This window comes from Sapajus apella, unplaced genomic scaffold (genome assembly GCF_009761245.1).
Source record: "Sapajus apella isolate SASKATOON/1434 unplaced genomic scaffold, GSC_monkey_1.0 scaffold37, whole genome shotgun sequence".
NCBI lineage: Eukaryota > Metazoa > Chordata > Mammalia > Primates > Cebidae > Sapajus > Sapajus apella.
In genome coordinates, this window is record NW_022436977.1 from 21,347,484 (window position 1) to 21,374,365 (window position 26,882).

The window sequence follows — 26,882 nt, forward strand, 5'->3', positions numbered from 1 at the left end:
GTTTTTTTTTTTTTTTTGAGACAGAGTCTTGCTTTGTCACCCAGGCTGGAGTACAGTGGTGCAGTTTTGGCTCACTGCATCCTCCACATCCCAGGCTCAAGTGATTCTCCTATCTCAGCCTCCCAAGTCGCTGGGATTACAGACACCCTCCACCACACCTGGCTAATTTTTATATTTTTAGTAGAGACAGGGTTTCTCCATGTTGGCCAGGCTGGTCTCGAACTCTTGATCTCAAGTGATCCCCCTTCCTCAGCTTCCCAAAGTGCTGGGATTACAGCCATAAGCCACTGTGCCTGGCCTCTTTTTCAGCTTGAAGCATGCCTCTTTTAATTCTTGATAGAAGAGAGATAACTAGCATACCTTAAATTCAATGATGAATTGAGCCTTTGTAGGCTCAGGTTTGCCAACTTGTTGAGGTTTACTTTAACAGCAATATGTTCTGATGTCCCCTTTTCCCAGAATCTGACATTATTGATACCATAGTGCTTTAATGTATCATTATAATAGTATCAATAAAAATTATATTTACCAAGGGAAAAGTAGGTTAGTCCTGTACTAGAGGTCAGTGAAGAAGTAGAGGTTGGGTTAGGAATCATCCCACAGTGTAATTGAAGACTCTGAGGTCTTTATTACATTACTGTCAGGATCTAGGAAATCTGTTTTTTAATGTTTTCTGTGTATATAATATGGACAAGCCTGTAACATTGTATATCCCAAGACTTACAAGGGTCTTAACCCTGGATCCATGGAATGTGGTTTCAGGGTAGAGTCTATGAGCTTCAGGAATCACATGTAAAGATTAGTGTGAATATTCATATGTACATTTTTCCTGGAAGATAATCTATGACTTTTGTTGGTACCTCAAAGGGGCCACTGACCCCTAGAAAGGTTAAGAACTACCATGTAGAGATTCCATGGCCATTTTCCATCTTTCGGTAAACCATTTTCTTTTTTTTTTCTGAGATGGAGTCTTGCTTTGTTGCCCAGGCTAGAGTACAATGGCGCAATTTCAGCTCACTGCAACCTCTGCTTCCAGGGTTCAAGTGATTCTCTTGCCTCAGCCTCCTTAGTAGCTGGGATTACAGGCACCCGCCACCATGCCTGGCTGATTTTTATATTTTTAGTGGAGAGGAGATTTTGCCATGTTGGCCAGGCTGGTTTTGAACTCCTGACCTCAAGTGATCTGCCTGCCTTGGCCTTCCAAACTGCTGGGACTACAGGCATGAGCCACCACACCTGTCCATGGAAACCATTTTCTTTCCTATTGTTCTGATTTACATTGTCTTTCTATGTTCTCCTGCCAACTTAGCATTTGGGCTATAAATAACGATTACCTCTGCCCCAGAAATACATTGATTGCTTTAAAGAATGATTCTTAACAGAAGGTGTACATCAGATTCAATTGAGAGTGTTCCAACAAAATTATATGGCCTTCATCCTCCTCCTTCCTGCAAGCTACACCTTTACACTAAACCTATAGAATTAGGATCTCTGGAGTTGAAAACTGGAAATTAATATTTAAAAAAATTTTTATGATTTTGATTATGAACCACTTGGCTAAAGTATTCATATGCTTCCAAAGTAGGAATTAGAGGCCATGGAAACTTGGAATTGGGATGGGAGTGTATTTGTGAAAGAACCAGAGGAAGTTGGTCTTAGTACTGTCTCCTAAAGTCTTACATGTACCTTATGGTTACTCTTAGAGTATACATTAGGCCAGGGTGACAGTTCCTGAGCTAAGCAAACTTAGGAGTCTCTGCTTAACTTAGGAAGAATTTCAGATACATGAGTAGCATAGGCCAACCATTCTAGCATTTGAACTATCTGCATAGGGTGGAGCCTACTCTTCCAGCTTCTCTGACTTGATCTCTTGACTTTGCTTTACAGACAGCAGTGGCCCTTCTAGCACTGTGTCCAGTGCTGGTCCTTCTTCCCCTACTACGGTAGATGGTAACTCCCAGTTTGGCTTCAGTGATCAACCCTCCCTAAATTCACACGTGACTGAAGAACGTCAAGGCCTTGGTCTGCTCCAGGAGACCCCTGGGAATGGAGCACAAGAGCTCTCCATAGAAGGGGAACAAGAGCTTTTTGAACCAAATCAGTCCTCACAGGTACCACCTGTGGAAACCAGCCAGCCATACAACAAGGAGGTGGCTGAGGAGGTCATTCAGCCATGTCAGGAGGTCCCTGACATCAGCCAGCCATGCCAGAACATTTCTGAGGAGCTCAGCCAGCCATGTCAGGAGGTCCCTGACATCAGCCAGCAATGCCAGGAGCACCATGACAATGGTAACCACACATGCCAGGAGGTCCCTCAGATCAGCCAGCCATGCCAGACGGCCAGTCAACTGTGCCAGAAAGTCTCTGAGGAAGTTTGCCAGCTGTGTCTGGAGAACCCTGAGGAGGTCAGCCAGCCATGCCAGGGGGTCTCTGTGCAGGTTGACAAGCTGGTCCATAGGTTCCATGTAGGCGCTGGTGGCTTGGTTCAGGAAACCCTTATAGAAGTTGGCAGGCCAGCTGAAGAGATCCCTGAGGAGGTCAGCCAGCCGTACCCGGAGTTCTCTGTGGAGGTTGGCAGGCTGGCCCAGGAGACTTCTGCATTCAATCTGTTGTCTCAGGGCATTCCTGAGATTGATAAACCATCCCAAGAGTTCCCTAAGGAGATTGATCTGCAGGCCCAGGAGGTCCCTGAGGAGATAAATTAGAAGTCCTGGGTGGTTCCTGAGGTGGTTGATCAGCTGCCTGGAGAGGGTATTCCTCAAGCCCAGAATCCATCTGGTGATCCAAACACTCAGAGGCAGTCTCTAGCCCATGACCAGCACTCACCCTTTCCACCAGCAACATGTAATTAATTTTCTCATTAGTGGTGTCACACTATACCAGCCATTTGAGCCAGCAACCTTTTCTCTTGGCTAACTCGCTGGCCGGCTCTCACCAGCAGTGTCTGGGGAAGCAGTTCCCTTGGTATGAAGCGTACCTGTGCTAGAGCTGTGCTTGAGGAGGAGCCAGTTTTAGGTTCAAAGAAGCCATTGGCTCTTCACTTAGCCATTAGACTTGAATAGGATTTCCTTGGGGTGGGTTGGTCTGTCATTACCCAGCCTTCTCTGAGCATCCTAGGAAATCACAGATTGTTAAAGGAAATGCTGCTTCATTGCTGAAGACACCATCTGGGGACAGCAAATGCAAAAGAGGGGACTCTAGGGTCTTCACTTTCCTGGGAAAACATTCATGACTTCTCAAGGTACCCTTAGACCATATGTGCATTCAGGGGACTCTTGTCTTTGCCAGCACTCCTCAGGTGAGCCAGGATGGCCATCTGAAATGTCTGGAAAATAGAGTCCCCTCTCCAAACAAACATCTGTCATGGCCACTAATCTTTAGACTTGCCTTACAGATCTTTCCATATCATCCCCAAGTGCCCCTTCTGCCTCAGTCCTGTTTCTCTGGGCAGTAGCTCTAGGGAAAAGTAGGTATTAGACTGCTGTGCAAAATTCAGAGCACTTACTTAAAATGCCCTAGAGGGTTCTTAGCCAGTCTGTGAAACTGGGTCTCCCTTTGTGGTGGGGCTGTTTGGCTTAGGAGATGCTGTAGTAGTAGAGATAATCAGGTTTTATTTTAAGCAATCAGCAGAGATCAATATTGTACAGATACAAGCAAAGGTTTAATAAATATATATATACATATATATATATATATATTTATTTCTGTAGTTGTGCCAGGGACAGACTGGCCAAAGACCAAACACTCCAGGTTCCCCAAGAAATTTATACTTATATCATTGTGTCTGAGGGCCAGATATGATTATGAAGCTTTTTCCAAAGATCTGGGGATGGGAATGGGAGGGGGTAGGAGGGGTAATGCAGTCATTGGAGTTGGGGGCCAGAACATTGTGAGTGCTTAATAAATATAAAATGATGAGAATGGTGGTGATGGATGATGGTGATGTCCTTACGGATTCAAGAATGAATATGGGCTGGGCACAGTGGCTCATGACTGTAATCACAGCACTTTGGGAGGCCGAGACAGACAGATCATTTGAGGATGGGAGTTGGAGACCAACCTGACCAACATGGTGAAACCTTATCTCTACTAAAAACACAAAAACTAGCTGGGTGTGGTGGCATGCGCCTGTAATCCCAGCTACTCAGCAGGAGAATCGCTTGAACCCTGGAGGCGGAGGTTGTAGTGAGCCGAAATCACTCCACAGCACTCCAGCCTGGGCAATAAAGCAAGATTCTGTCTTCAAAAAAAAAATCAGTATGACTGTGAGTCAATTGTGTCTGTAACTGATTAATCTGAATCAGTCAAAAGACATTATAGTTGAACAGGAATGGGCTGTAAAAATACAGAGATCAGGCATCCAAAAATAGACTATAAAAATATATAGATTAGACATCCCATCTGTACCATAAAAAAAAAAAATCTGGCTGTGTTTGGGGGTTTTTTTTTTTTTTTTTTTTTCTTTTTTTTGAGGCCGTGTCTCGCCTTTGTCCCCCAGGGTGGAGTGCAATGGTTCGATCTCAGCTCATCGCAACCTCCACCTCCCGGGTTCAAGCAATTCTCCTGTGTTAGCCTCCTGTGTAGCTGGGATTACAGGCACCCACCACCACACCCAGCTAATTGTTTTGTATTTTTAGTAGAGAGGGGGTTTCACCATGTTGGCCAGGCTGGTCTCCAACTCCTGACCTCAGGTGATCCACCCACCTTGGCCTCCCGAAGTACTGGGATTACAAGTGTGAGCCATCGCACCCAGCCCCCAAAAGGTCTTTAATGAGGAAAGAGAGTGTTGGAAGGGGGACTGGAAAGAGGCTTCCTCTCTGTGAAGCACCAGAGGGTACGTGCCTTGTCACCAAGTTCTTGGAATCATCCTGTTAATTTTTTACTCTGATGGAGTGTCAGGAGTTTATATAAAGGGGCTATGCCCTTTCTCTGGTCCCTTGACATCTTTACTATGTGAGAGGCCAGAACAGTGGGAGAGCTAGAACATGCCCCTCCCCAAATATTCATAACCTGGCTACTCCTGACATACCTAGGACTATAAAGGGTTTCTGTGGTGGGGGAAAGTCTACCATTTTACTCCATGGAAATCCTGACTGTACAAGGAGAATTGTTTCCAACCTCATTAGGCTCTGGATCTCTTAGGATCCCTCAGCTTCTTACCTCTTTAGTCCAAGGGGTTGTCCAGGTTATCTGATCCTGGTTATTTGGTCCTCAGCTCTTTCCCCCATGGAATGCAGATGCCCTCCCCTAGGAGGCCCCTTGCCCCTCTTCCCTCCTCCAAATCAGACGTATGTACGTATGTACCCACCCTAGGCTCCTATTCTCCATACTCAGGCACAAGTGTTTCCAGTAATCAAAAGCATTAGAGTCTTCAAAGATAAAGTCAATGCTGGTTGAAACAGAGAGGTAGGAGCCAGGGCCCAGCAACTCCCAGCAACTAAGCAATGTATGGAGTCAGAAAAGCCTAAGCAGCACTACACCATCTGCAATGAATTCAGTTTATTGTTAGAGTTGGAGGTGGCTCCGTTACAGCAGCTGGGAACTATAGCAGGGAAGTGTGGGGAGGAGCAGAGCACAGCAGCACGGGGAGGGTGGAGCTAGGAAGAACACTAGGTGGGCTCATTTTGGTTTCCCAATAGTTTGGCAGAGAAGGCGAGCCCAGGTGACTACCAGCTTCTGGTTTCTCAGTCCAGCAGTAGTCTGACAGGGCTGCTCACTGGCTTGCTTGGGACGAGGTCCTCTCCTGGGGTGGCATTTTCGGCCCATTTTCACTTCACTCTGTAAGAGTTAAGCTATGACTCAGCTGCTTCTCCCTTTTTCTTCCTCCCTCTCATTTTCCCCAAGTCCTCTGGCCTGGCCTCCACCTCCCAGATCCTCTAAGAGTGGGTTTGGAGAGGCAGCCAGTGTTCCCATTTCAGCTGCAGGATGGCATAGTGGAATGTTGAGGGAGTCACACATTGCTGGGGTGTCAAATGTTGGGATGTCAGGCAGTTGCTTATTTTTAACCCATTACACACCAGGCCACAGCAGATGACCACATGCAGAGAAGCCAAGCAGGGGATGAGAAGGGATCAGGATAATTGAAATGGGGTGAGTAAAAACTTCCAAGAGTCAGGGAGTTTGGAAGAATTCTGGCATTGGGAATGGGCTCTCCTTGCCCTTTTGTGCTGTCTGGACACAGCCCTGGGATATGAATGGTATACAGCAGGGGCTCGGGAATAAGCTCCTTTCTCCTCTCACCAGTCTATCTATTGGTCTAAAGAGCTTCAAGTTTTAAATTGAGACATTCAGATACTGAGCGAAGCAGTAGAACAGTGTAGCAGTGGGATACCCCCAGGCCCCTGCTAGAACTCAGACCCTGGTGGCTGGGGAGATGGGGGGATGGGAGATGGAGGAAAGGGTGCAGCTCTGGGCATCTCACTGACAGTATCCTGCCCCCAGTCACATAAATTGCTATTGGAAATCCTTCCTGGGATGCCAAATAAATAGATTGAGATAAAGAGGTCCTTGGTGTTGGGGATATAATCTCCCTCTATAAGGGAGGAGGTTGCTCTCTGAGACCTATCCTCAGTCCCCATCCAATACCAGCATTTGACAGTGCTAGGAGAGGGTTCTCAGGCATCAGATGCTATCCTATCATAATTTGTCCCCTTCCCCATCCTCTGCTTGTTAACTTTGGTTTGAGACCCCTCAGGAATGGATGACGGGAAGGGACAATCCCTCCCATTTAGCCTAGCCCAAGTCCCCACAAGAAGACATCTCCCTCCCCTCCCCCTAGCTCCCATTTCCCTCAACACCACAGGACTCAGCAGTAGCCATTTTCTAAAGGAGCTGGGGGAGTGGATCCTTGGGGAAGGGAGGGCGGCTCTTTCAGAACTCAATCTTGCAGGCAGGGAAGGACTCATCCTGCATGACCACGGTGCTGCTGCTAGCCAGGACCAGGACGTTCAGTTGCTGCTGCTGCTCATGAGTTTGTTGGTACCACTCACGAGTCACCTCCGTGTCATGAGTAGGGATCAGAGTCACCTAGGAGGGAGACAAGACATGCCTGATGTGAGAACATGAAAGGAAGGTAGGTGAGGGGGAAGGGGAACCTCATGGTCTCAGAAACAGCCCTGTTGCCCTTTAATAAATAGGGACTGTGTTCCACTGCCTCTGAGTGAGCTTTGACCAAACTACTTCCTTGGTGTCCTTTGCTACTCACCTGAAGATTCTCCCCCCACTGGGCCTTGCCCTCCAGCAGGGCATCCAGCACAGCCCGGCTTGGCTCGCCATTGGCAGGGTCATTCCCACTGACCACATAGTAGGATGCACGCACTCGACGAAAGAAGTCAAGGTCAGCAGTCTTGCCACTGCAATGATTCGGGATATAGGCGAGATCCACATATACAGGGGCACCAGAGCCGCCCTTGGAACTCAAGGCCACTGCAGAGACAAGCCAGCATTCATTGTAGAGGAAAAGTAGAACCCTTTTGGCAACCTTCTCCTCTTTCCCACTCCTGGAGCCTGACCAGCTCACACCCAGCCCTAACCCACACTCTCTGCCACTTTTCATGATATACTTACTCGGTCCTGCCTTGAGTCCATTGACTAGGCCTTTGGACATGGGGCTGTGTCCATCCTTTTCCTCTGCTGGGGTGACCTGGCTTGGAGTGCTGCGTGGTCGGGGTGGGGCCCGGGATGCTCGATCTGCAGGTCCTTTACCAGGGGTGGGTGATCGTTTTCCTCGAAGATCCAGACGCCGTGCAGGGGACGCTGGCTTGGCCCTGCCTGGGGCCCTGCGCCCTACTCGCCCCTGAACCTTCTCCTTCTCCCGTAGCCTCTCTACTCTTCCAGACTCTGAACTGAGCCCCTCAGGGTCAGCCATGCACACATCAGGGCGGGGAGGTGATGGGCGGGGGTCTGGCTGTGGGAGAGGGGGTGGGTCATGGCCAGGCCTGGGATGGTGAGTACCACTGACCCCCCCAGCTTTGTCCACAGGCAGGAAGTCCCCATCTTCATCTGAGTCAAGGGCTGCCTCCGCTGTGATGGATGGACACTCCTCAGTTTCTGGTGGGACATCAGAATCTGACTGTGAGGAGCCTGAGTCACTGGCTGATGTGGGGGGTGTCTCGTCAGCCACAGGGCATGGGCCCCCAGTGGTCCCTGAGCCCCCTGCTTGGCGCCGCCCGCCTCTTCCTACCAGCCGAGCTTCCTCAGTTGAGAGGTCACTGTCATCTGTGGATGGGGGCAGAAGTGGGTTCAGGAAGGATGGGGAGAGCTCCCCCCGATGGGGCCGGGGCTCAGCAGCACATCCCTGGGGCCCAGCCTCAACCTCAGGAGAGGCACTGCTGGGTGGGTCACCAGAGACCCCTCCAGAACACAGTGGCTGCTCAGGGGACAGCAGTGTGTCAGGCCGGGAGCTCCTCTCAGCTCCTTCAGGCCAGGCCCCACGTTCCCAGGCAGGACAGGCCTCAGCCTCTTCTTTTTCAGCCTTGGCTGGGGTAGGGCCTAGAGGGTTAGGGCTGCTTTCAGTTAGGCCATTGGCTGCACAGTCCCCAGAGGGACCCCGGGAGGGGCTTGGCTTCTCCGTGGCTGCCCCTGAGCAGTCCAGGTGGCGCAGCAGGGTGCCATCACCCATATCTGCAGGCAGGCTTGGAGCTGCAGCTAGGGCCAAGTCCAGTGAAGCTGGGGATGCTGGGCTCAGAGGAGTGAGGTCCCAGAGGCTGTGGGTAGCTGGTTCCATTCCTGGGTCCAGCTCTCCAGACTCTTGTTCTGTAGCCTCAAGGCCTGGAGAGAAGCGCTCAGCCACACTTGAAATGACAGGTGTGGTAGCTTCAGAGGAGGAGCCGTCAGACAAGGCTGGTGAAGCAGGTCGTGGCAGATTGGAGAGGAGAGGGGCCTCAGGGGAGCTGGGTGATGGGAGCTGGGGCAACGAGGAGTCCAGGCTGGGGGCCTTGGTCACTTCCAAGTATTCATCATGCCGGGTTCTGGTGGGGGGTCCTGGAGCCAGAGCCAGAGCTCGGTCCCCAGAGAAGGCAAGGGAGCCACAGGGTGCCGAGCGGGGTTCAGCTGGAGAGGGCAGCTGTGTGGGAGCTGGCTGCAATGAGGAGAAGCCAAAAGCTGAAGCAGGGAAGTCCAGACTGGGTCGGGCAGGCCCCAGGTGTGAGTCCAAGGGAGGGCTGATATGTGCCTCAGTTTCTGGCCACAATGTGGGGGGCCCCATAGGGATGGAGTGAGGAGGACTTGGGGATTGGGCCTCTTTTTCTGGCTGTTCCCGAGCCCCCTTCTCCAGTTCTGAGTCACTAGTGCTGTCATCCCAGTGACTCCGGCCTGATTCCTTGGGGGATGGGGACCTCCTATCTGGGCTGCAGCTCAAGATGTTACCATTAAGAGGGGGGCTTGGGCCTTTGCTCAGGATAGGAGCACGGGGGGGCACTGCAGGTGGGGTGAGGCTGGGCTCCACACTTGGCCCTGGCTCTGGCCTTGGGGGTACAGTGGGTCCTGCCAGGGCTGCATAGCTGAAGGTTGGAGTGTCAGATTGGAGGCTCCTGGGTGAGACAGGAGATGAAAGCTCCTTCTCTGCAGATGTGTTTCGGCCAGCAGCCTCCTCCTTGGTTGAGAGGCATGGGGGCCAATCCCCAGCTGCTCCAAGTGGAGGCTCTCTAGTGGGGCATGCAGGGCCAAGCCCAGTAAGCATCATCTGCTCATAGATGTCTGCATACTGAAAGCTTCTCTCATCAGGATAGGGTGTGGGCTCTCTCTGCTCGGGCTCAGTCTGCTCAGGCTCCATGGTAGTATGGCTTTTGCTGGCCTCTGGTACCTTTGAGCTGTGTGAACTGCTGTCAGGAGCCCCAGCCCTACCTTCTTCTTGCCGTTCCCCTTCAGCCTTGCGGTAGTCCTTCCCCAGGGGGGAATATGGCCCACCTTCCAACTCAGCTGCCCCCTCCTGCACTGCAGCCACCACACTGTCATATTCGGCTGTGGCCCAAGAGAAGGGTGCAGGAGTGTGGGGGTCTGGGGCAGGTGTGGGGGGACCCGGAGCAGGAGAGAGGGGTGCAGGGGGGAGGGGTCTGTCCTTGGGCACCCAGGGTGGGATGTCAGCCAGCCATGAGGGGGTAGTGGGTTCATTCTTCATGGGTGGCATGAGCTTAGGGTCTGGGATAGCACTTTCTTTTCCTGGGGCTGAAGGAAACCTTTGTCCAACCATCTCAGGTGGGGAGGCTGGAGGGGAGATGATCTCAAAGGGAGAGGGAGTCAATTTGTCCTCTTCCTCTGGTGGCAACCCAACTGGTGATTCAGCAAGCCAGCGCTCCACCTCTAGCCCCTTCTGCGCTGAAGATTCCTGGAAATCCTTGAAGTCTGAGGCCCAGGGGCTCTGGGTTGTGTGTTCCCGCGGGGGCACTTCTTGCTCATCATCTGGGCCCTCATCTAGGAAAGTGCTTTCCCGTTCCTCAGTGTAGCGTGGGCGGGCCCCCTGGCCATCCAGTTCATGAGGGAACCAGACCTTCCGCTCACAGCTTAGCTCCCTCCAGTATGTGTCCTGTTCCAAGGCCACATCCTCTCTGCCCCTCCAATACCTGTTGTCCTGCTCAGGAGATGTGTCCTCCCATGCTGGGACAGGGTCTTTCTGTTCTCCAACTGGCTCCTCTCTCATAGATGTTTCTCTCCACTCCTGGCCTACATCCTGCTCCCTCCAGTACTTCTCTTCCTGCTCTCTGTCCTTGCCCTCCTGCGTGAGGCTCTCTTGTAGCCCCAGAGCTTTGGTCTTCTCCAAAAGAGCTTCTAACTTCTCTTCCACAGCCTTGACCTTTTCTGGGGATTTTTCCTCTACCATCTTCTCCTTTGATTTCCTGGTTTTATCCTCCTGCACTAGGCTCTCCTGCTTTTGAGTTTGGTCCTTCTCTTCCAGGGCCTTAACATTTTGTTCCAGGGCTTCATCTTTCCATCCCAAAGCCCAGTATTTTTGTTCTAAGGCCTGATCCTTCTTTTCTGAGGCTCTATCCTTCTGTTCCTGGGCCTGGTGTTTCTGTTCAGGGGCTTTGTCTGTCTGTTCTAGGTCTCTGCCCTTCATTTCAGCGACCTTGTCCTCTGGAGCCTCATGTTCAGCATTTCTGACTTTTTGATCTAAGGCTTTGTCTTTCTCTTCTGGGATCTTGTCCTTCTGTTCCAGGATCTTGTCCTTTTGCTCTTTGTCTTTTGGTTCCAGGGCCTTGTCCTTCTGTCCCAGGGCTGTGTCCTTTTGTTCTAAGGCTTTGTCTTTCTCTTCTGGGATCTTATCCTTTTGTTCCAGGGCCTTGTCTTTTTCTTCTAAGTCTTTGTCTTTTGGTTCTAGGGCCTGGTCCTTCTGTTCTAGGGATATGTCTTTTTGCTCTAAGTCTCTGCCTTTTTGTTCTAAAGCCTTATCCTGCTGTTTCACAGCCTTGTTCTTTACATCCAGAGCCTCATCTTTCTCATGGATGGCTATATCCTTTGGCTGTATCATATCCTTGTGCTCCAGAGTTTTGTCTTGCTGCTGTAGGACTTCATCCTTTGGCTCAGATTCCTTCTTCTTCTGTTCTGAGGTTCTGTCTTTCAACCTTGGAACTTTATCTTCCCACTCTATGGCAATGTCCTCCATGGCAGGGCTTGGCAAAGACTCAGGACTTTTGGAGAAGGAGCTGTCAGGTGTCAGAATGTGTTCATCAGGGCTCATGATCGCCCCAGGTAAGTGCTTCCCATCTCTTGAAAGTGTAGAGTGAGACAGTGAGCTGGCAGGTGATTTCCTGTCAAGGTTCTCATCTGTGATGTCTGTCTGTGCAGAGTATCTAGTCATCCCATCTGTGGGAGGTAACACTGTGGCTGCATGGAGCTCTGGAACAGACATGGGAGCTATGTGGTAAGAGGTGTCCTCGGCCTGCATCAGATGCCCCCTTTCTTCCTTCACAAGGTTTAGTTCCCCAAACTGGAGGGTGCCAAGGCTTTCTGGAGAGAGCTGCTTAGAAGAAACATCCAGGGAGGTCTCCTTGCTGGGGCTGTCTTCTGACAGAGAAAGTGACTGCGTGTCTTCTGGAGATACCTCTGGCCAACGGTCTTTGTGTAGGTACTGCTCTGTCAGGCCACAGGGAGACTTGGGGCTGGGCTCTTTGTTGGCAGTGTCTGGGGAGGCCACGCTGAGGACAGAAAGGGACTCTGCATCTTCAGGAGAGAGGCTTTGGTCAGGATATCTGAGCACCTCATCTTTCCAAGGTTTGCAAGATTCTTGGGGTGATATCCTCAAACCTCCGGGAAGGGCTTCTGCTCCCAGAATTGGGCCTGTGGGCTCTCCTGCCCCCATAGTCTCAAAGACTATTGCTTTATCCTGCTCTGGCAATAGCTGAATGGTACAGCCTGTATGTCCCTCATCAATGCTGACAGGTTCTTCCTGGGCCTGGGGGCTCCTGGGAAGATGAACCTTCTCTTCCTTCTCTAGTGTTCCCTCTTCAGGCTCTGGCTCGACTGACTCTTCTGCAGCATCTTCTTTGCCCACACCTGGTGTGCGCTTAGTGTCTCCCCAGGAGTCTGCTTCCTGAAAGTCTTGGGGCTCAGACTTTTCTTCCACTGGGGACTGATGAAAGGGTGTGTGGGTGGCACTGGGAGGACCAGATGGTGGAGGAGAAGCCATCTTCACTGTGCTGTCATCTGGGCTAAGGCACCGCTCCTCTGCTTCTCCAAGGGTTGGTTCCCCTGGATGTAGGGCATGCCCGGGGGCACTAAACACTGGAGTTCCATATTGACTGCAAAGTTTCTCAGACATCTGTACATTTGTCGTCTCCTCCTCTTCCTCTTCCACAGCTCTTTCTCCAGACAAGCCTTTCCCTATAGTCTCTCCTCTCTTCTCTGACTCCCCAGTCACAGAAAATTCCTCACAGGGTGGTGATTTGAAGCCCTTGTCTTCTTCCAGTGAGGAGGTGGGTGAGATGGTACCAGCTGATGGCACATAGTCCAAGCCCTGAGTAGCTTCAGTACGGGAGGAAGGGATGCTTGTGACTGTGTCAAGCAGCAGGGAGCTCTTGCCTGTCTCCTCCGTCTGGGGAGCTGTAAGTGAGGCCACAGACTGGTCCTCAGCCACTGATGTGGCAAAGGAAGAAAGTTTGTCACACTCAGTGATTGAAGTGGCTGAAGACACATGTTCTTCTTCAGCCAAAGGGGCAGCCACTATGTTAGTGGGGTAGGTAAGTTCAGTCTCTGGTGCTCCATAGCCTTTGCCAGAGGTAGCAGGAACAGCACTGTCAGCAGGTTGGCTGGCTTCGAATGGGCCAGCACTTTCAGGCCCAGGGAGGTCATATGTACTTGTATGAAATCTGGGTGGAGCTGGGCGCTCCTCCGGCTCATCATGGATCTCCTCATCTGAGATGGTCTGCTCAGTCTCTGAGTAGCCAGGGATTGTCTCATCCTGGATGTAAGAGACATGCTCAGTGGCACCCGCAGGTGTGGTCAGGCTGCTTAGGAATGATGAGGTCTCCTTCTCAGGGGCCTTGCCCTGGACCAATTCCCGACCCCCAAAAGCCTCCCTGCTCCTTGGAGTTACCTTCAAGGCTTCCTGCATATGTTTTTGGTAAAAACCCTCAGCTTTTGTCTCGTCCTCTTCCTCCTCATCTGAAGGGTGAACCTCCTCCATTTCTTCTAACTCAGCCTTTTCTATCACATCCTCCTTTACTTCAGGTTCACTTTCCTCTCTGGCTTCTGTTCTGTCTGGGAGCCTCTCTGCTTCCCTCTGCTTCTTGTCCTCCCAGGTATCTTTCTTTTCTTCTCTTTCAGCCCCAGAGTCTAGGCCTCTGTCCTTGCTACCTTGTTCCTCAGGGACATCTGGGACAACCTCTTTATCTTTCATCACGTGTTCTTCTTGTCCCAGCCCTGGAACAGAGGGTGGTGTTCCCTGGATAGCTGTACTTGGGAGTCCCTCCTCTGTAGTGTCTAGAGGGAATGGCTTATCTCTTAGTCCCACGTCCCTTTGTTCAGCCAGCAAACCCCTCTCCTCACGCTTCATCTCCTCAAAGTCCTGTGTGAGGTCCTCTGGTGAGGACAGGACCAGCTCCCTGTGCCCACTGACTGTTGGGAGCGGTACAGCCCCCTTCTGGGCTGGGGGTGTCCGGGGCTCAGAAGACAGCTCCTTCTCCCCACGGGCAGCACGGCTCCTGTCTATTTTGACTCTTCCAGGGGCTTTGGCTTTGTAGAGGGTCTTACGTACCTCAGGAGTAAAGGGCTTTAGGTCTGGCTTGGAAATCTTCTTGACCTCAGATTTGGTATCTTTCCTCTTCTCCTCCTTCTTGGCATCCTTCTTCTCCTCCTTCCTTCCTTCATCCTTCTTGAGCTCTTTCCTCTCCTTTTTGATCTCTTTTTTCTCCTTGTCTTTTTTTTCTTCCAGCTTTGATATCTTTTCTTTAAGGTGCTTTTTCCCCACCTTGTCCTTGATCAGCTTTCGCTTTTCTGCCTTCAGTGCCTCACTTGACTCTGTCCTCACCCTCTCAGGCTTGGCAGGCTTCTCTGGGGGCTTCTCAGATGACTCTTTTGCCTTCTTCTCTGTCTTAGCTAACTCCTTGGCCAGCTCTGAGCGGGCCTCCTTGGCTCCCTCTTCTACCACCTCCTCCCGTTTGGCCAACTTGCTCACAGGTGTCTTGGTAGTGGCTTTGAGGCTCTCCTTGCTATCAGCCCGCTGTTTGATTTTGCTGGGCTTAATGTTGGTAGGCACAGCCCCAGCAGCCAGGTCCTTCTGCGTGGCCACAGGGTAACGCAGGAAGTCCAGATGCCGAAGCTTTTCCAGGCCCTCCAAAATCTTATTCTGGGGAGCATTTCCTGGAAAAAGCACACGCACAATCTTCTCAGTGGGGTTGGCTGGTAGCCAGACCACCAGAGCAGTAATAGAGGTAAGGTAGGGCACAGAGATCTCAGCCTCCTTCCCATTGGCCAGCACGATGCCTGTCTTGGCTTTACTATTGCCTGCCCACTTTTGCATGAGGAACTGCATCTCCTTGCTGTCCTTGACAGGGTTGAGGACATACATGTCCAGCCGGCCCACACCCATTTTGTGGAAGAGGGTCAGTGGCTCAATGGTGTTGCTGACCACACGATACAGAGGCTCAGCCTGGATGCCCAGGCGGTTTAAGTGCTGCAGAGTGAGGCAGGCCTCTTCAATGCTGCGCTTGGCTTTCCGGGAGGCATCAGGAAGCCGCAGCTTATCAGGCACGTTAAAAAAGACAACTCCAAGCTCAGGGGAGATAAGGTTCTTCACCCAGTCACTGTAACTGCTAGAGCCCTGGGACTGCTCCTCCTCTAGCTCTGCCACTTTGCGCTGCAGTAGTCCATTGATGCCTGGCAGGTTGTCTGCCCCAATATGTGTGAGTAGCACTGAGTCAATGCGGTCCAGGTGCCGCACCAGCTTCCAAAAGCAGGACTTGCGATCAGAGCCACCATCCACCAGGATGTTGAAACCATTGACAGCAAAGAGGGCAGAGTCCCCACGACCACCTGGGAAGATGTAGCAGCAAGGCTTGGAGAGCTTGAGGAAGCCCCCTGAGGTTGGGGGCTCTAGCAGGTCAAATGGGGATGGCACATCCACAGTCTCAGAGACGTACTCGGAGAACTCAGCCACGCCATCCATGGTGGGCAGCGTGGGCTCAGGGTTTAGCCGGAGGTGCAGGTTCTCTTGGGAACTGGATAATCCCAGGTGGCTCCAATCACCTTCCCCTAAGCAGGACACGGTGAGGAAGGCCTGGATCGCAGGGTCTCTATTGCTGAGCAATTGGGCAATCTAGAAGAATAGGAGATAGAAGCCTGATCAGGTCACTAGAGTTGTTTTGGTCTGACTCAGATTCAGCACCCTAATCTTCACTTCTCTCCAAGGTGAACTCTTACCTTTCTGCCAGGGCCCCCCATGGTCAAGCAATATGAGACTTTCCTTTAGATTCCTCCCGTAGCTCTAGTGCTGCCCTTTCTCCCAGACACTCTGGGATGGAACTTACCTCGGGGCTGTGAAGGACCTGAGCAAAGTTTTCGTAGGAGTAGGTGCCACTCTGTAGGATGAGGTCTCCCCCAGGCTCTAAACTTTGCCCACTCAAAATTAGTAGTTTATGAGCTGAAGGGCTGCTAAGAAGATGGTGAACCTGGAATGGAAGAAGGGGAGTGGTCACAGATATAGGAAATCCAGGGAAAGCCAATGAATGTCCCTGAAGTACTGCAAGAGCATGCTTCCCATTGGTGTCCCTCCTACCACCTCCAGACTAGGCTGGGGACAATAAGTCAGCTTAGATGCCAGAGAGAGGAATTCTTGGCCTAATAGTGGTAGCATTGGCAAGGGTGGGTATAGCACTTACACCAGGCCTGCTTGGCAAGGGACAGGCCCTGGCCTTACCTCAGAGCTGATACTGTCTGCACTGGGATTTACCAGGATGATGGTCTCTAGGATCTCGCTCTGGTGGCAAAGGGTCCTCTGGCCTGAGGGAGAGATGTAGAAATTTATATTGAGAATAGGTATAGAAATTGTGTGGTGCAGAAGAAGAAAGAATGTATTATCAGAAAATGGGACTCAAGAGAAAGAGAAACTTGGCTATCCTTAGACCCTGCCACCCTGGATACTGCTGAGTAAGGTCTAGGAACTGGCTCCTCCGGCCCTTCCCTTTCAGGGTTTCCACCTCCCCCTCTTCCACACTGGCTGTCCTCTCCTTCCCTTCGTCTACCACACCCTCTGCTGCCTGTGTCCCCACCCCTCTGCCTGGAACTACAGCCTCAGACTGCCCTGTTGACAAGAAGCTTTTGTCCTGCTGGAACACTAAGCTCCTGGTGCTGCCTGGGGATGGGGGGCTCAGCTGGAGAGAGGGCCCCTGGGATGATATTCTTCACTTCCCTTTCTCCTTCCTGGCTTGCCTCTGCCCTGGGCTTTTCTGCCAGCAGAGTGTCTAGAAATAAGGAGATAGGAGCTTCTGTGTCTACAGACTCCCCAACTTTCTTGCCATCCAAGACCAGAATTCCTGCTCCAGAAGACCCAGAGAAGCCTGTGCTATCTAAACCCTTTATGATTCAAAGAATGGGCATAGAACTATAACTTCCTGTTCTGTCCTTTGGTTCCTCAGAGGCCCAGCCTGCACTAATACACATGCATACAAACATATTGTTCCCACTAGAAAGTTTTCACAGCATCTTCTTGTCCCAAAGTTTCAGAGAGATTGGATTCACTACCCCACAACCTATTCCTTGTGAACAGTTCCTTCTCTCATCTTTGCCCCTCTCCTAGGGGCCTCTACCATGGAAATGGGGAGTGAAAGGTTCTTGAACAAGAAACACATTAATAAGAAAGGAGAGATTCAGGGTGCTCCCCAGGCCATGGAGAAAAACATCGCCGAATCCCCTATTTCCCTTCTCCAGCCTCACATGAAACACCAAGCAATTCAGCAAAGAAAGGAAGTGGCAAATCAGACAGAAGATGCAGAAGAAGAATGCTACCATCCTCTGCTCCTGCCCTTCCTCCCCCAACCCCCTTTCCAGTTGCAGTGAATAGTGGCATTAACCTCATAGAGCATCCAACAGATGGCAGTGGGCTGTGTGGAGGATATTGGTGGGAGGGCTCATAATTTGTCTCTTAGATCTTCTTCTGTGACCCAGCTCTCTCTTCTTTCTGGGGCTTGGACAAGAGAAGCCTGGGGCCAGGGCCTTTGTTAAGAGGAAGAGCCATGGTGCCAGGATCAGGCAGATCTGACAGCACAGGGCTGCAGATTGCAGCTGTGGGGGAAATGAACGATGGATGGTGTCAGAAGGCCAAACCCCATACAGGGTGGGTTGGGGCGAAGAGGAATTCAAGGGTTCCCTTCTGTTCACTTGAGAATTGAGGGAACATTTGAGATAAATTCAGAGGACAAGGGCCACCTCAGATGTAGGCAAGGGCAGGGTGTGGGGCAAGTGAGGGATATCAAGGTTTGGGAAGCTGCCAGCCTTAAGTAGTTCAGATTTAGAAGGGCAAGAGCTCCCTCCACACAAATAAGGTCACACATTTGAGGTAGGAAGGTCAGAAAGACAAATATCTATAGCACACACTGATTTGCTTTCTATCTACCACTCCCCTCTACCCCAAGTCTCCCATTCCTTACGGTCCCCGTTTATCACCACAAGACTTCTCTGATCCCAGTTCCTGTCCTGGCATAAGGTCCTATTCCTCACCCTATCCCTGGGAGTGGTTCTGACTTGCAACTACATGGTTTATATCCTGTGCCTCTCTTTTTCAGGCCTGGGAGAAAGCCATTTCTTCTGCTCCCCGCGCTGTCTCACTGAAGGGAACGGACTCGTTTTTTCCTTTTTCTTTGGAGAGGACCATCTTGTGAGGCAGGGGCACACAGTGCTCGGCCAGTGCTGGAGTGGGGGGTGGGCTGTGGTGCGGAGGCTGAGCAGGCAGGAGGGCAGGTGTCTCCGCAGTGAGGCAGAAGGGGAGGAGGGCCATTTGGGCAGCTGCAGTTTGCCGCAGTGTGTGAGTGTGTGTGAGTGTGCGCGCTGAGCTCTGGCTCCAGCTCCGCCCCCACCCCCCACCCCAGCATGACAAGTCATTTTCTTGGCTGCTTCTGCATGGGGGGTGGGGATAGGGGGATGCAGAGAGGGAGAAGAAACTGGCTTCTCTGTTCAAGAGCCCCCATCTTGGGAAGAGAGGCAGAGATGAGGTGGGAGTAGGGCTGAGACTGGGAACCTGTGGGGCTGACACGACTGGAAATGCTGGGTAGCCCCTGGGGAGGGAGTTCTCCATCTCCATAGTGGCCTTAGCAGGGCCAGAAAGGGGGGTTTAGAGTCCCAGTCTAAAGCTAGCCGCAGGGAATAGGGTGGGGGGAGCCCATTGCAAACCGGTTGGTCTGTGAGGAGGCGCGTGCCATGTCTTAGTGACCCTTTCCTCCCTTCTTTTCCATAGTGTCCCCCACCTTCCCTTACTTGGCAAAAACTCACTGCCCTACTCACCACCAGCATAGGAGAAGCTGAGCAATCCAGCAGCTGACACCCAGGGGCCCTCCCATTAGGCACATTCCCATAACATCCCCCTTTCTCTCAGATTCTTCTGCCTCTGACCAAAAACATCGCTCCCAAATTCCTCCAGCACCCTGGGCTGCCAAGCAGAGCCAGTGGTACCACCCTCTGCTGCTGTCCCAGGCTGATGTCTCCCACCCCCGCCCAGGTGGAGAGCTGGACTGTCACAGCCCCTGGTGGCCTCTGGTTCTGGGTCCAGACTGGGCCCACAGCCAGTAATGTTCATCTTCTTTCTCCATTTGCCCAGCCTGCCTCCTGCCACTGGGCTATTTCCAGACGTACCAGATTAGGTACCAGCACCCTTTCCATGACCCCAGCCCACCTCCCCTCCCTCCATATCACAGTGTACCCCCATATACCAAGCCCTTTGGTTCGGTTCTTACCCCGGGGTGTGGGAGGAAGCCTCTCATGGAGGCAGCAGCTCCGGCCTCAGCCGGCAGCTTCAGGGAAGAGTCTGCAGCCCTTGGGGTGGGAGTGGGGGGGGTGCTTGATGAGGAGGGCGGTGCCAGGGCGGGGAAGAGGGGCTGGTCTGTGACGAGGCACTGGAGACTTAACTGTTTCTTTGCCTTCACGATATCCATACTCTAGTGCTTTTGCTTGGCTCTGGGGCTGAGGGATTGTCTAGCAGCTCAAAGAGCCTCTGCAATGTCCTGTGGCCCACAGGAGCTTTCTCTCACAGCCATGCTTATTTAGGAAATACTCTTTTAGCATCAGCCAAAAGACCAAAGCCCCATGCTAGGGGACAGAGCGAGGCTATAGAAGGCATGGGCTGCGTGGGCTCTCCCCCTTCTCTTAGAAACCATCTGCTGCCTCTTTCCTCAGATGGATCCAGAGAGTAACCTTCAGTCCCTGGAGGAGCAGGAGACAAAGGCTGGGGGACCAAGAACATGGGGTAGGGGTGGGGAACTGCTTAAGAGAAAGGTTGGGGATGGGGAGATGTGCTGCCTTCCTCTGAACCTCAGCTACAGAAACCAAGGAGGGCAGAAATAAATCTTATTTTAGGGTTAGAGGGTAGTTTGAAATTCTGGAGTAGACATATGGTCCCTAGCCTATTGGGGTGGGGCACAGGGACCCTGAGAGCTACATGAAGTTCTGTGGCAATGCAGCATAACACAGTAACCACATAGGCACTGATTCTTGGGATTCTTGAGTCATTGGAATATACAGACAAGTCCCTGAAGGGGCAGGGAGCTTTCTGCCTTACAGCGAAGGAGTTTACAAGGACTGAGAAGGATCACCATGGCCTCAGGGGCTCAGGCCCCAGCAAGGCTTTATGATAGGCCAATTATTAAATGTAACAGAAGTACTCTTTAGATTTTAAACAAAACCTATAATGACTGTGTAGGGTGGTTGGGTTCCTGCTCTCTCCGTGTCTCTTTGCTGACTCCGTCTTATATTATTCTGATCCTTCTAACATTGATCCTGTTTCCCTTAGTCACTACCTCTGTCTCAAATTTAGTAAAGTGCTTTAGGACTTAAAGGAAGGATCTGGAGAGCCGCAGCACTTCCTTCCAATGGGAGGATGCTCAAGCTCTCACATAGTCCTTTCCTGTCCTCTTCCCATCCACCCTCCCCAGTCCTGGCTAGCTCCTAAGGCCTTCCTCACAATCACAGCCACCCACGCATAACCCAAGACTAGCCCCACCCTTGCCCCAGGCTGCCAAGAGCTACTTTTGAAGGTCAGAGAAACCAAAATAGTCTGTGCTTTCAGCATCCCCCATCCCCTCTTAACTGCAGCCAGAGGAGAGGAGGAGCTGAGTCACTAGTACTCTTGGGGTTGAGGGGACAAAAGGGGAGCAATTCTTGCTCAGATCCGGGGATGCAAATCAGCAACAATGGCAACAACCCCATTTGGGTAGAAGCAGCCATCTGCAGAGATACACACAGAAAACCAGACTGAGTTCCGAGCATCACAAAAGGAAAATACCTCTCTTCTGTAACTTCATCGTTCTTATTTCCTCCGACCTCAAGCCCTCTATCTCCTCTCTGCTTTCTAGGGCTTTCTGGAGTGTGTTAGGAGGGAAACTCGAGTAGACATTTGCCTTAAGAACAAAATAACATTTCCCAGACCAATGCAGAGCCCACCTTTATTCTCAGCTCAAGGGCCGCACCCTGGGCATGGTGCCAACTCACAGTAGAGTTTTCCTTCAGCCTTCACCCTCTAAACAGCTACGCACCACCACCAACTCTCCACCTGCTGTGTTTCTAGGCTCTGCTGCAATGAAATGGTGAGATGCCAAAGAAGAAAGAGAGACTTGAGCTCAGACACAAAGTAAGATATGAAACTTTGGATTTGACACCTGATCCACCGTTTTACTAATCACGCTGCTAAACAAGTCACTTAATCTCTCTCAGAGCCTGCTTCATAAACTATGAAATGAGTTTATTAGTACCATCCTCCAATAATGCTGTGAGGTTTGAATTGTATAAAAGATGAAAAAATGCTCCTTCATTCCTAGACTTCTAAATCTGCAATGTACAAATGCCACTGGAAGTCTTTCTCCCTTTTGTGGAAGATTTCCGAGAGGTTACCTAGGTGATCAAGGAAATCATAAATCAGGATCTCAGACCAGATCAACTCTAGAGTACTCTTATCTCCCAGGTAAACCCAGAACTAGAGATGACTGCAGTATGAAACTTGAAGTCCTTTTCATGTCCTTGCTTTCCCATTTCAGACAGCAATGTGACCCCAGTTCCAAGGGCTAATGAGCTGCTGTATTAATTCAGGATAACTTTTGTATTGGTAGAAGCAATAGAACGATCACTTCCTAAGTCCATCAGTAGAAATGGAGAGTCAGACTGAAGGCCTCCTGACTGGTCCCTCAGCCTGTGTTTTTATTTATTTATTTATTTTGAGATGGAGTCTAGCTCTGTTGTCTAGGCAGGAATGCAGTGGCACAATCTTGGCTCACTGCAACCTTTGTCTGCTGGGTTAAAGCGATTCTCCTACTTCAGCCTCCTGAGTATCTGGGTTTACTGGTGTGCACCACTACCCAGGCTAATTTTTGTATTTTCAATAGAGACAGGATTTCACCATGTTGGCCAGGCTGGTCTCAAACTCCTGACCTCAAGTGATCTGCCCGCCTCGGCCTCCTGAAGTGCTGGGATTACAGGTGTGAGCCACCACTCGTGGCCCTGTGTTTTTGAGTCTTAGAATATTAGTTATGAATTATGAGCCCTCCCCTCCATTTCCTGTAGGTATCCAATAGTAAAAGAATCATAAAATTATTGAAACTCAGTTTTCCACTGTCCTAATGTTTCTGAGTTTGTATTAGAATGCTTGGAAGATCCAGATTTTTTGTAGGGGTTAGAAAGTCACCACTGGGTCTGGGCAGGGTGGCTCACACCTGTAATCCCAGCACTTTGGGAGGCCGAGGTGGGCAGATCACCAGGTCAGCAGTTCAAGACCACCTGGCCAGCATGATGAAACCCTGTCTCTACTAAAAGTACAAAAATCAGCCGGGTGTGGTGGTGCACGCCTGTAATCCCAACTGAGGCAGGAGAATCGCTTGAACCCGGGAGGCAGGTGAGGCTGAGGCAGGAGAATTGCTTGAACCCGGGAGGCAGAGGTTGCAGTGAGCTGATATCGTGCCACTGCACTCCAGCCTGGGCAACAGAGCAAGTCTCCATCTAAAAAAAAAAAAAAAAAAAAGTCACCACTGGAGAGGCTACATGGTGCAAAAATCATCTTTGAAAGCTTTTACCAGACTTGACCACTAGAAGGAGCTGGGCTACTGACTCTATCAGAGGGTCCCTTCTTTTTTGTGTGTGGGTATGTCAATGTGGAGAGGGCAGTGCCTAGGAATAATTATACTCTCCCTGTCACTGTAGGATACATTTTTGTCTGCTTTCTTAGCATTTTGGCCCAGGGCTTGAGGGTAGGTGATAGATATGGTGGCCCAGCCTGTGGGGTAGTCAAGCCATAAGGCACTAACATATCCCCTTGAGCTCATCCCAGCTGCCTGGACCCTTTGCGTCCTTACTAACAGAAGGCTGAAGGGAAGGGCAATGTCTGCAGCTGCTCTGGGCTGACTGTTGTTTGTGGGGACAGCTGAAAGAGGAGCCAACAGGGGTGTGGCTGTGGCTGTCTTGAGCAGTGTGGGTTTTTCCAGGAAATTCTCTACTATTCTCCTGTGACATAGACAGACCATGATAAAAATGTCCAAACCTAAAAATATTCAGTATGCCAAAGTAAGCTCTAATCTGAAGTATATGGTCCTAAGCCCCTTGAGTACACCACAGCCAAACTTTTTGATGGAAAGGGTCTAGTAGGTGTTTATATATCAGTGCTTGTTTCTAAAAAGTGCCTGGGAATAACTATGTATCTCTCTGTGTCTTCACAAGTATCCCTGCATCTTAATCTGAAGAATGGCTAGGTACTTTGGTTTAAATTCTTTTCATTTCTTATATTATTCCAGAAACCAGCCTACTCTCAGGTCTCTGTAGCCAAAAGGACAAGGTTAGAGAATTCAGTGTGAATTACTAACATCAGCAGATAATCACAAACTTCTGTTAGTCATTAATTTCATCCTCTGTCATCCTGTATGTGGCCCTGCACCAAAGCTCCTAGGAGTAATAAGTGGTAAAACTGTTGATTTTCATCATCATCAGGGATAATGGAGGAAACCATGACATGCATAATTCTAAACAGAAGAATTCTCAAAAGAGTGAGTGGCCTGCATTACAGAAAGCCAGTCACATCAGGAAGATGTCAGCCTCACATATATTAATATAAAATTGCTGTACATATTGCTAGGATGATAGAGCTTTAGTCATATTAACCTTATTTTCTCCAACTTCCCAGCAGCATCTGGGATCACTAATAGACATTAGTGATCAGGAAATGATCAAAGATTTGGAAGTAAGAAGCAGTGGAAAAGGAGAAGAGGTAATTAAGGAAAGGTGACTACTATACTGGATAATTGAGAATTATCTGTATAAGATATGAATTCAGTCATTCAGTTGCAGTGGCTGTTGACCCGGATGGATTTTATATTCTATTAAGCTGCATGGATTGGTGTGTCAACATTTTCCAATAACATGACTAGATGCCTAGCTCTATCTTTTTTTTTTTTTTTTTTGTGATGGAGTTTGTCCAGGCTGGAGTGTCGTGGCACAATCTTGGCTCACCGCAACCTCCACTTCCTGGGTTCAAGCAGTTCTTCTGCCTCAGTCTCCTGAGTAGCTGGGATTACAGGCATGTGTCACCACGCCCAGCTAATTTTGTATTTTTTAGTAGAGATAGGTCAGGCTGGTCTTGAACTCCTGACATCAGGTTATCTACCCACCTTGGCCTCCTAAAGTGTTGGGATTACAGGCGTGAGCCAGCGTGCCCGGCCCTAACTCTTTTATAATAGGATGAGGAGCTTCCCATTGTCTCCTCACAGATATCTGTCATGGAGTGATAGTTCCGAAAATCTTATTTTCTCAATTCTCTAACCCACCCATTCCTCCCACCCAGCAGAATGGGAAACTGCATTATGTGAGCTTTGATCTGGGCCAAATCTCAGAGTACAACTTGATCTCGTAGCAGTAAATTCAGGAGACCCTCCTTCCACTCTGGATTTGATGGTGCCCATCATCTTATAGTACCAGGATTCTGCTCTGCTCTGGAGATCTGTTGGCTAAGCCAAAGCAGGAACCAGAAACCCTGAAACCTGTGCAGCCTAAATAAAAATGCTAGGTGGGGCTCAGTGGCTCACATCTGTAATCCCAGCACTTTGGGAGGCCAAGGTGGGCAGATCACGAGGTCAGCAGTTGAAGACCAGCCTGGCCAACATGGTGAAACCTTGTCTCTACTAAAAATACAAAAAATTAGCTGGGTGTGGTGGTCGGTGCCTGTAATCCCAGCTACTTAGGAGGCTAAGGTAGGAGAAACACCAGAATCCAGGAGGCAGAGGTTGCAGTGAGCCAAAATCGTGCCACTGCACTCCAGCCTGGGCAACAGTTTGAGACTCCTTCTCAAAAAAAAAATGTTAAACAAGGGTCTAGGAAGATAAATGGGGGATTCTGGGGTGTCTTTAAAGGAAAGCAGGGAGTCCAGGGTATGCAGAAAGGGGAACACAAATGAAGAAAGTGAATTTTTGCATCAGAGATGACTGATCACTAAAAGGAGTACCTCATTTCTTTAGTGCATGTCAACAGCTATCCACAAAATCCGCAAACAACCCACTTCTCAGGGAGAAGTTACGTTCTCGAGGCTCCCTCCACTATCAAACCATGTCTGCAAAGTATATTCGATATGTGGGGATAGCTATGGAATTCCAAGACTTTTCTCCTCTATAAAGTTCCTCCCTTCTCCTCCACCCAAACCTCCCAAAGGCCACTTCTCCCAGGGAGACTGGATTTCTGCTCTTCGGTGACCAGCTGTCACCCAAATGACTGAAATAAAATGCTAGTCCTAACCTTTGACCTCTGAGGAGAAGTGAGCTAGATGCCGGGTAATGAAGAGTCTCAATTGTTGGTTCAAGTCAAAGGATGACAGGTCAATGTTCCAGGACAGAATCCCTGTGGGAGAAAAACAAAAAGGATTCTAGATAAGGTTGTGGGTTGGGGGGTGGTGGGACTGCAGGAATACTTTCAAGTTCACAGAACAGGTAAGGAGAGGGAGGGTATATGGGCAGTTGCCACAATCAGCCTCAGTGATGTCTTGAAGGAAGGTGGCTAGTCGTGGTATCTTTCTCCCGGTTACCTTGTCTAAGCTTTGCCTAAGCCAGAGGGAGGACAGACTTTAGACTAACCTCGGTCATTAATGAGTTTATAAGTAGGAATTTTCTTATAAGGTTGCTTAGTTGTGGTGGAAGTGACACCTAAGAACCTATTGCCAGATAATGAGAGCTACCTTTTCCAATTTACAGCTAAGTAGGATTCTATGTCGGCCTTCTATGCCCCCTTCCTTTTCTCCAACCCTCCACGGCTTGCTTCCACCCGCAGGTGGCTCCGCAGCATTGCACCACAGCCACAGGCACAGCACTGGGGATGGAAGTGAGGACTCAGGAGCTGGTAGCCACAAAGGTCACCCTCAGGTTGGCTGCTAGCATTTAGAGATTTGAGATTTGTACAGGGCGTTCAGAAAGCTCCTCATGCTGGTTCAGGGACCATAAAGAAGAAACAGCAAGATTGGGATGTGGATTCTCCAGGGGATGGAGAGGACTTTCAGGACACCTGGCCCAAAACACTGCAGAGGAGGGTGTGACCAGAGGGGCCCCAGGGGCTGAGCTCCGCTGCCTCAGAGAGACTGTGGAACGCCACGGAGTGTGTGGGAAGGATGGGCCAGCGAGATGTTAGTAGAGCGAGAGGATAAGGACACATGGCATGGAAGATGCAGGTGACAAGGGCGAAGATCTCAGGAAGTGCACACAAGGGATGGATATGCAGACATATGCATTGGGAGTTGAATGCAGAAGGCGGAGAAGCATAGGATGGAGATACCTGAAGCACAGCCAGAACAGTGGCTCACCTTGTTCAAGGTGGGCCCGCACGGCCCTCAGCTGACTCTCGGTACCGATATCGCCGATCACAATGAGCAAAGAGTGCTTCTGTAGGTCCCAGCGGGCAGCCGCCACCGCGGCTCCAGCCTCGCACAGCGGCTCAGCGGGTTTCTGAGGCAGCGGTGCGCCGGGACTTCGGAGCCCCAGCCCCAGAGTTGTCTCCATGGCAACGCCGTGAGGCCGCGCAGGCCCGGCCTCGGTCTCCATGGTAACTCCGGCGGTGTTAGGCGGGCAGCGTCCTCTGCAGGGAGAGTGCGCGCGGTTCTTAAAGGCCGGCGGCAGGTGCCGCTCATTGGCTGCTGCCTGTCAGGGGGCGGGGCACAGGCGCCGCAGGGGCGGGCCAGGGGCCGGAGCTAGAAGCGTCTGCTTTGCGGTCTTGCTGGGCCTGAGGGTGGTAGC

At 50.7% G+C, this 26,882-nt stretch overlaps 2 protein-coding genes across 23 annotated transcripts in view; one reads left to right on the top strand and one right to left on the bottom strand.

The window, feature by feature from the left end:
* PPIP5K1 (diphosphoinositol pentakisphosphate kinase 1) overlaps nt 1–3,926 on the top strand; it is a 53,912-nt gene extending 49,986 nt beyond the window's left edge. For all 18 annotated transcript variants that reach the window (XM_032297666.1, XM_032297670.1, XM_032297672.1 and 15 more), the window contains one exon: nt 1,888–3,926. In XM_032297666.1, coding sequence (XP_032153557.1) covers nt 1,888–2,705 — 818 coding nt within the window. In that variant the 3' untranslated portion in view covers nt 2,706–3,926. The remainder of the gene's footprint in view (nt 1–1,887) is intronic.
* A 1,558-nt stretch (nt 3,927–5,484) lies between these two features.
* On the bottom strand, nt 5,485–26,717 carry MAP1A (microtubule associated protein 1A). 5 transcript variants are annotated; one of them, XM_032297685.1, is made up of 8 exons: nt 26,453–26,717; nt 25,399–25,500; nt 16,349–16,431; nt 15,960–16,100; nt 11,288–15,748; nt 7,567–11,167; nt 7,205–7,425; nt 5,485–7,026 (listed from the first exon to the last, which is right to left on the bottom strand). In XM_032297685.1, exons 1-8 carry the CDS (start codon nt 26,688–26,690, stop codon nt 6,871–6,873), a joined length of 9,003 nt encoding a protein of 3,000 aa, XP_032153576.1. In that variant the 5' UTR covers nt 26,691–26,717; the 3' UTR covers nt 5,485–6,870. The 5 variants fall into 5 exon arrangements, with proteins under 5 accessions (XP_032153576.1, XP_032153575.1, XP_032153578.1 ...); XM_032297684.1 differs by having other exon boundaries at nt 7,567–15,748; XM_032297687.1 differs by lacking the exons at nt 25,399–25,500; nt 26,453–26,717 and adding an exon at nt 19,377–19,472 and having other exon boundaries at nt 7,567–15,748.
* Nucleotides 26,718–26,882: the final 165 nt, after the last annotated feature.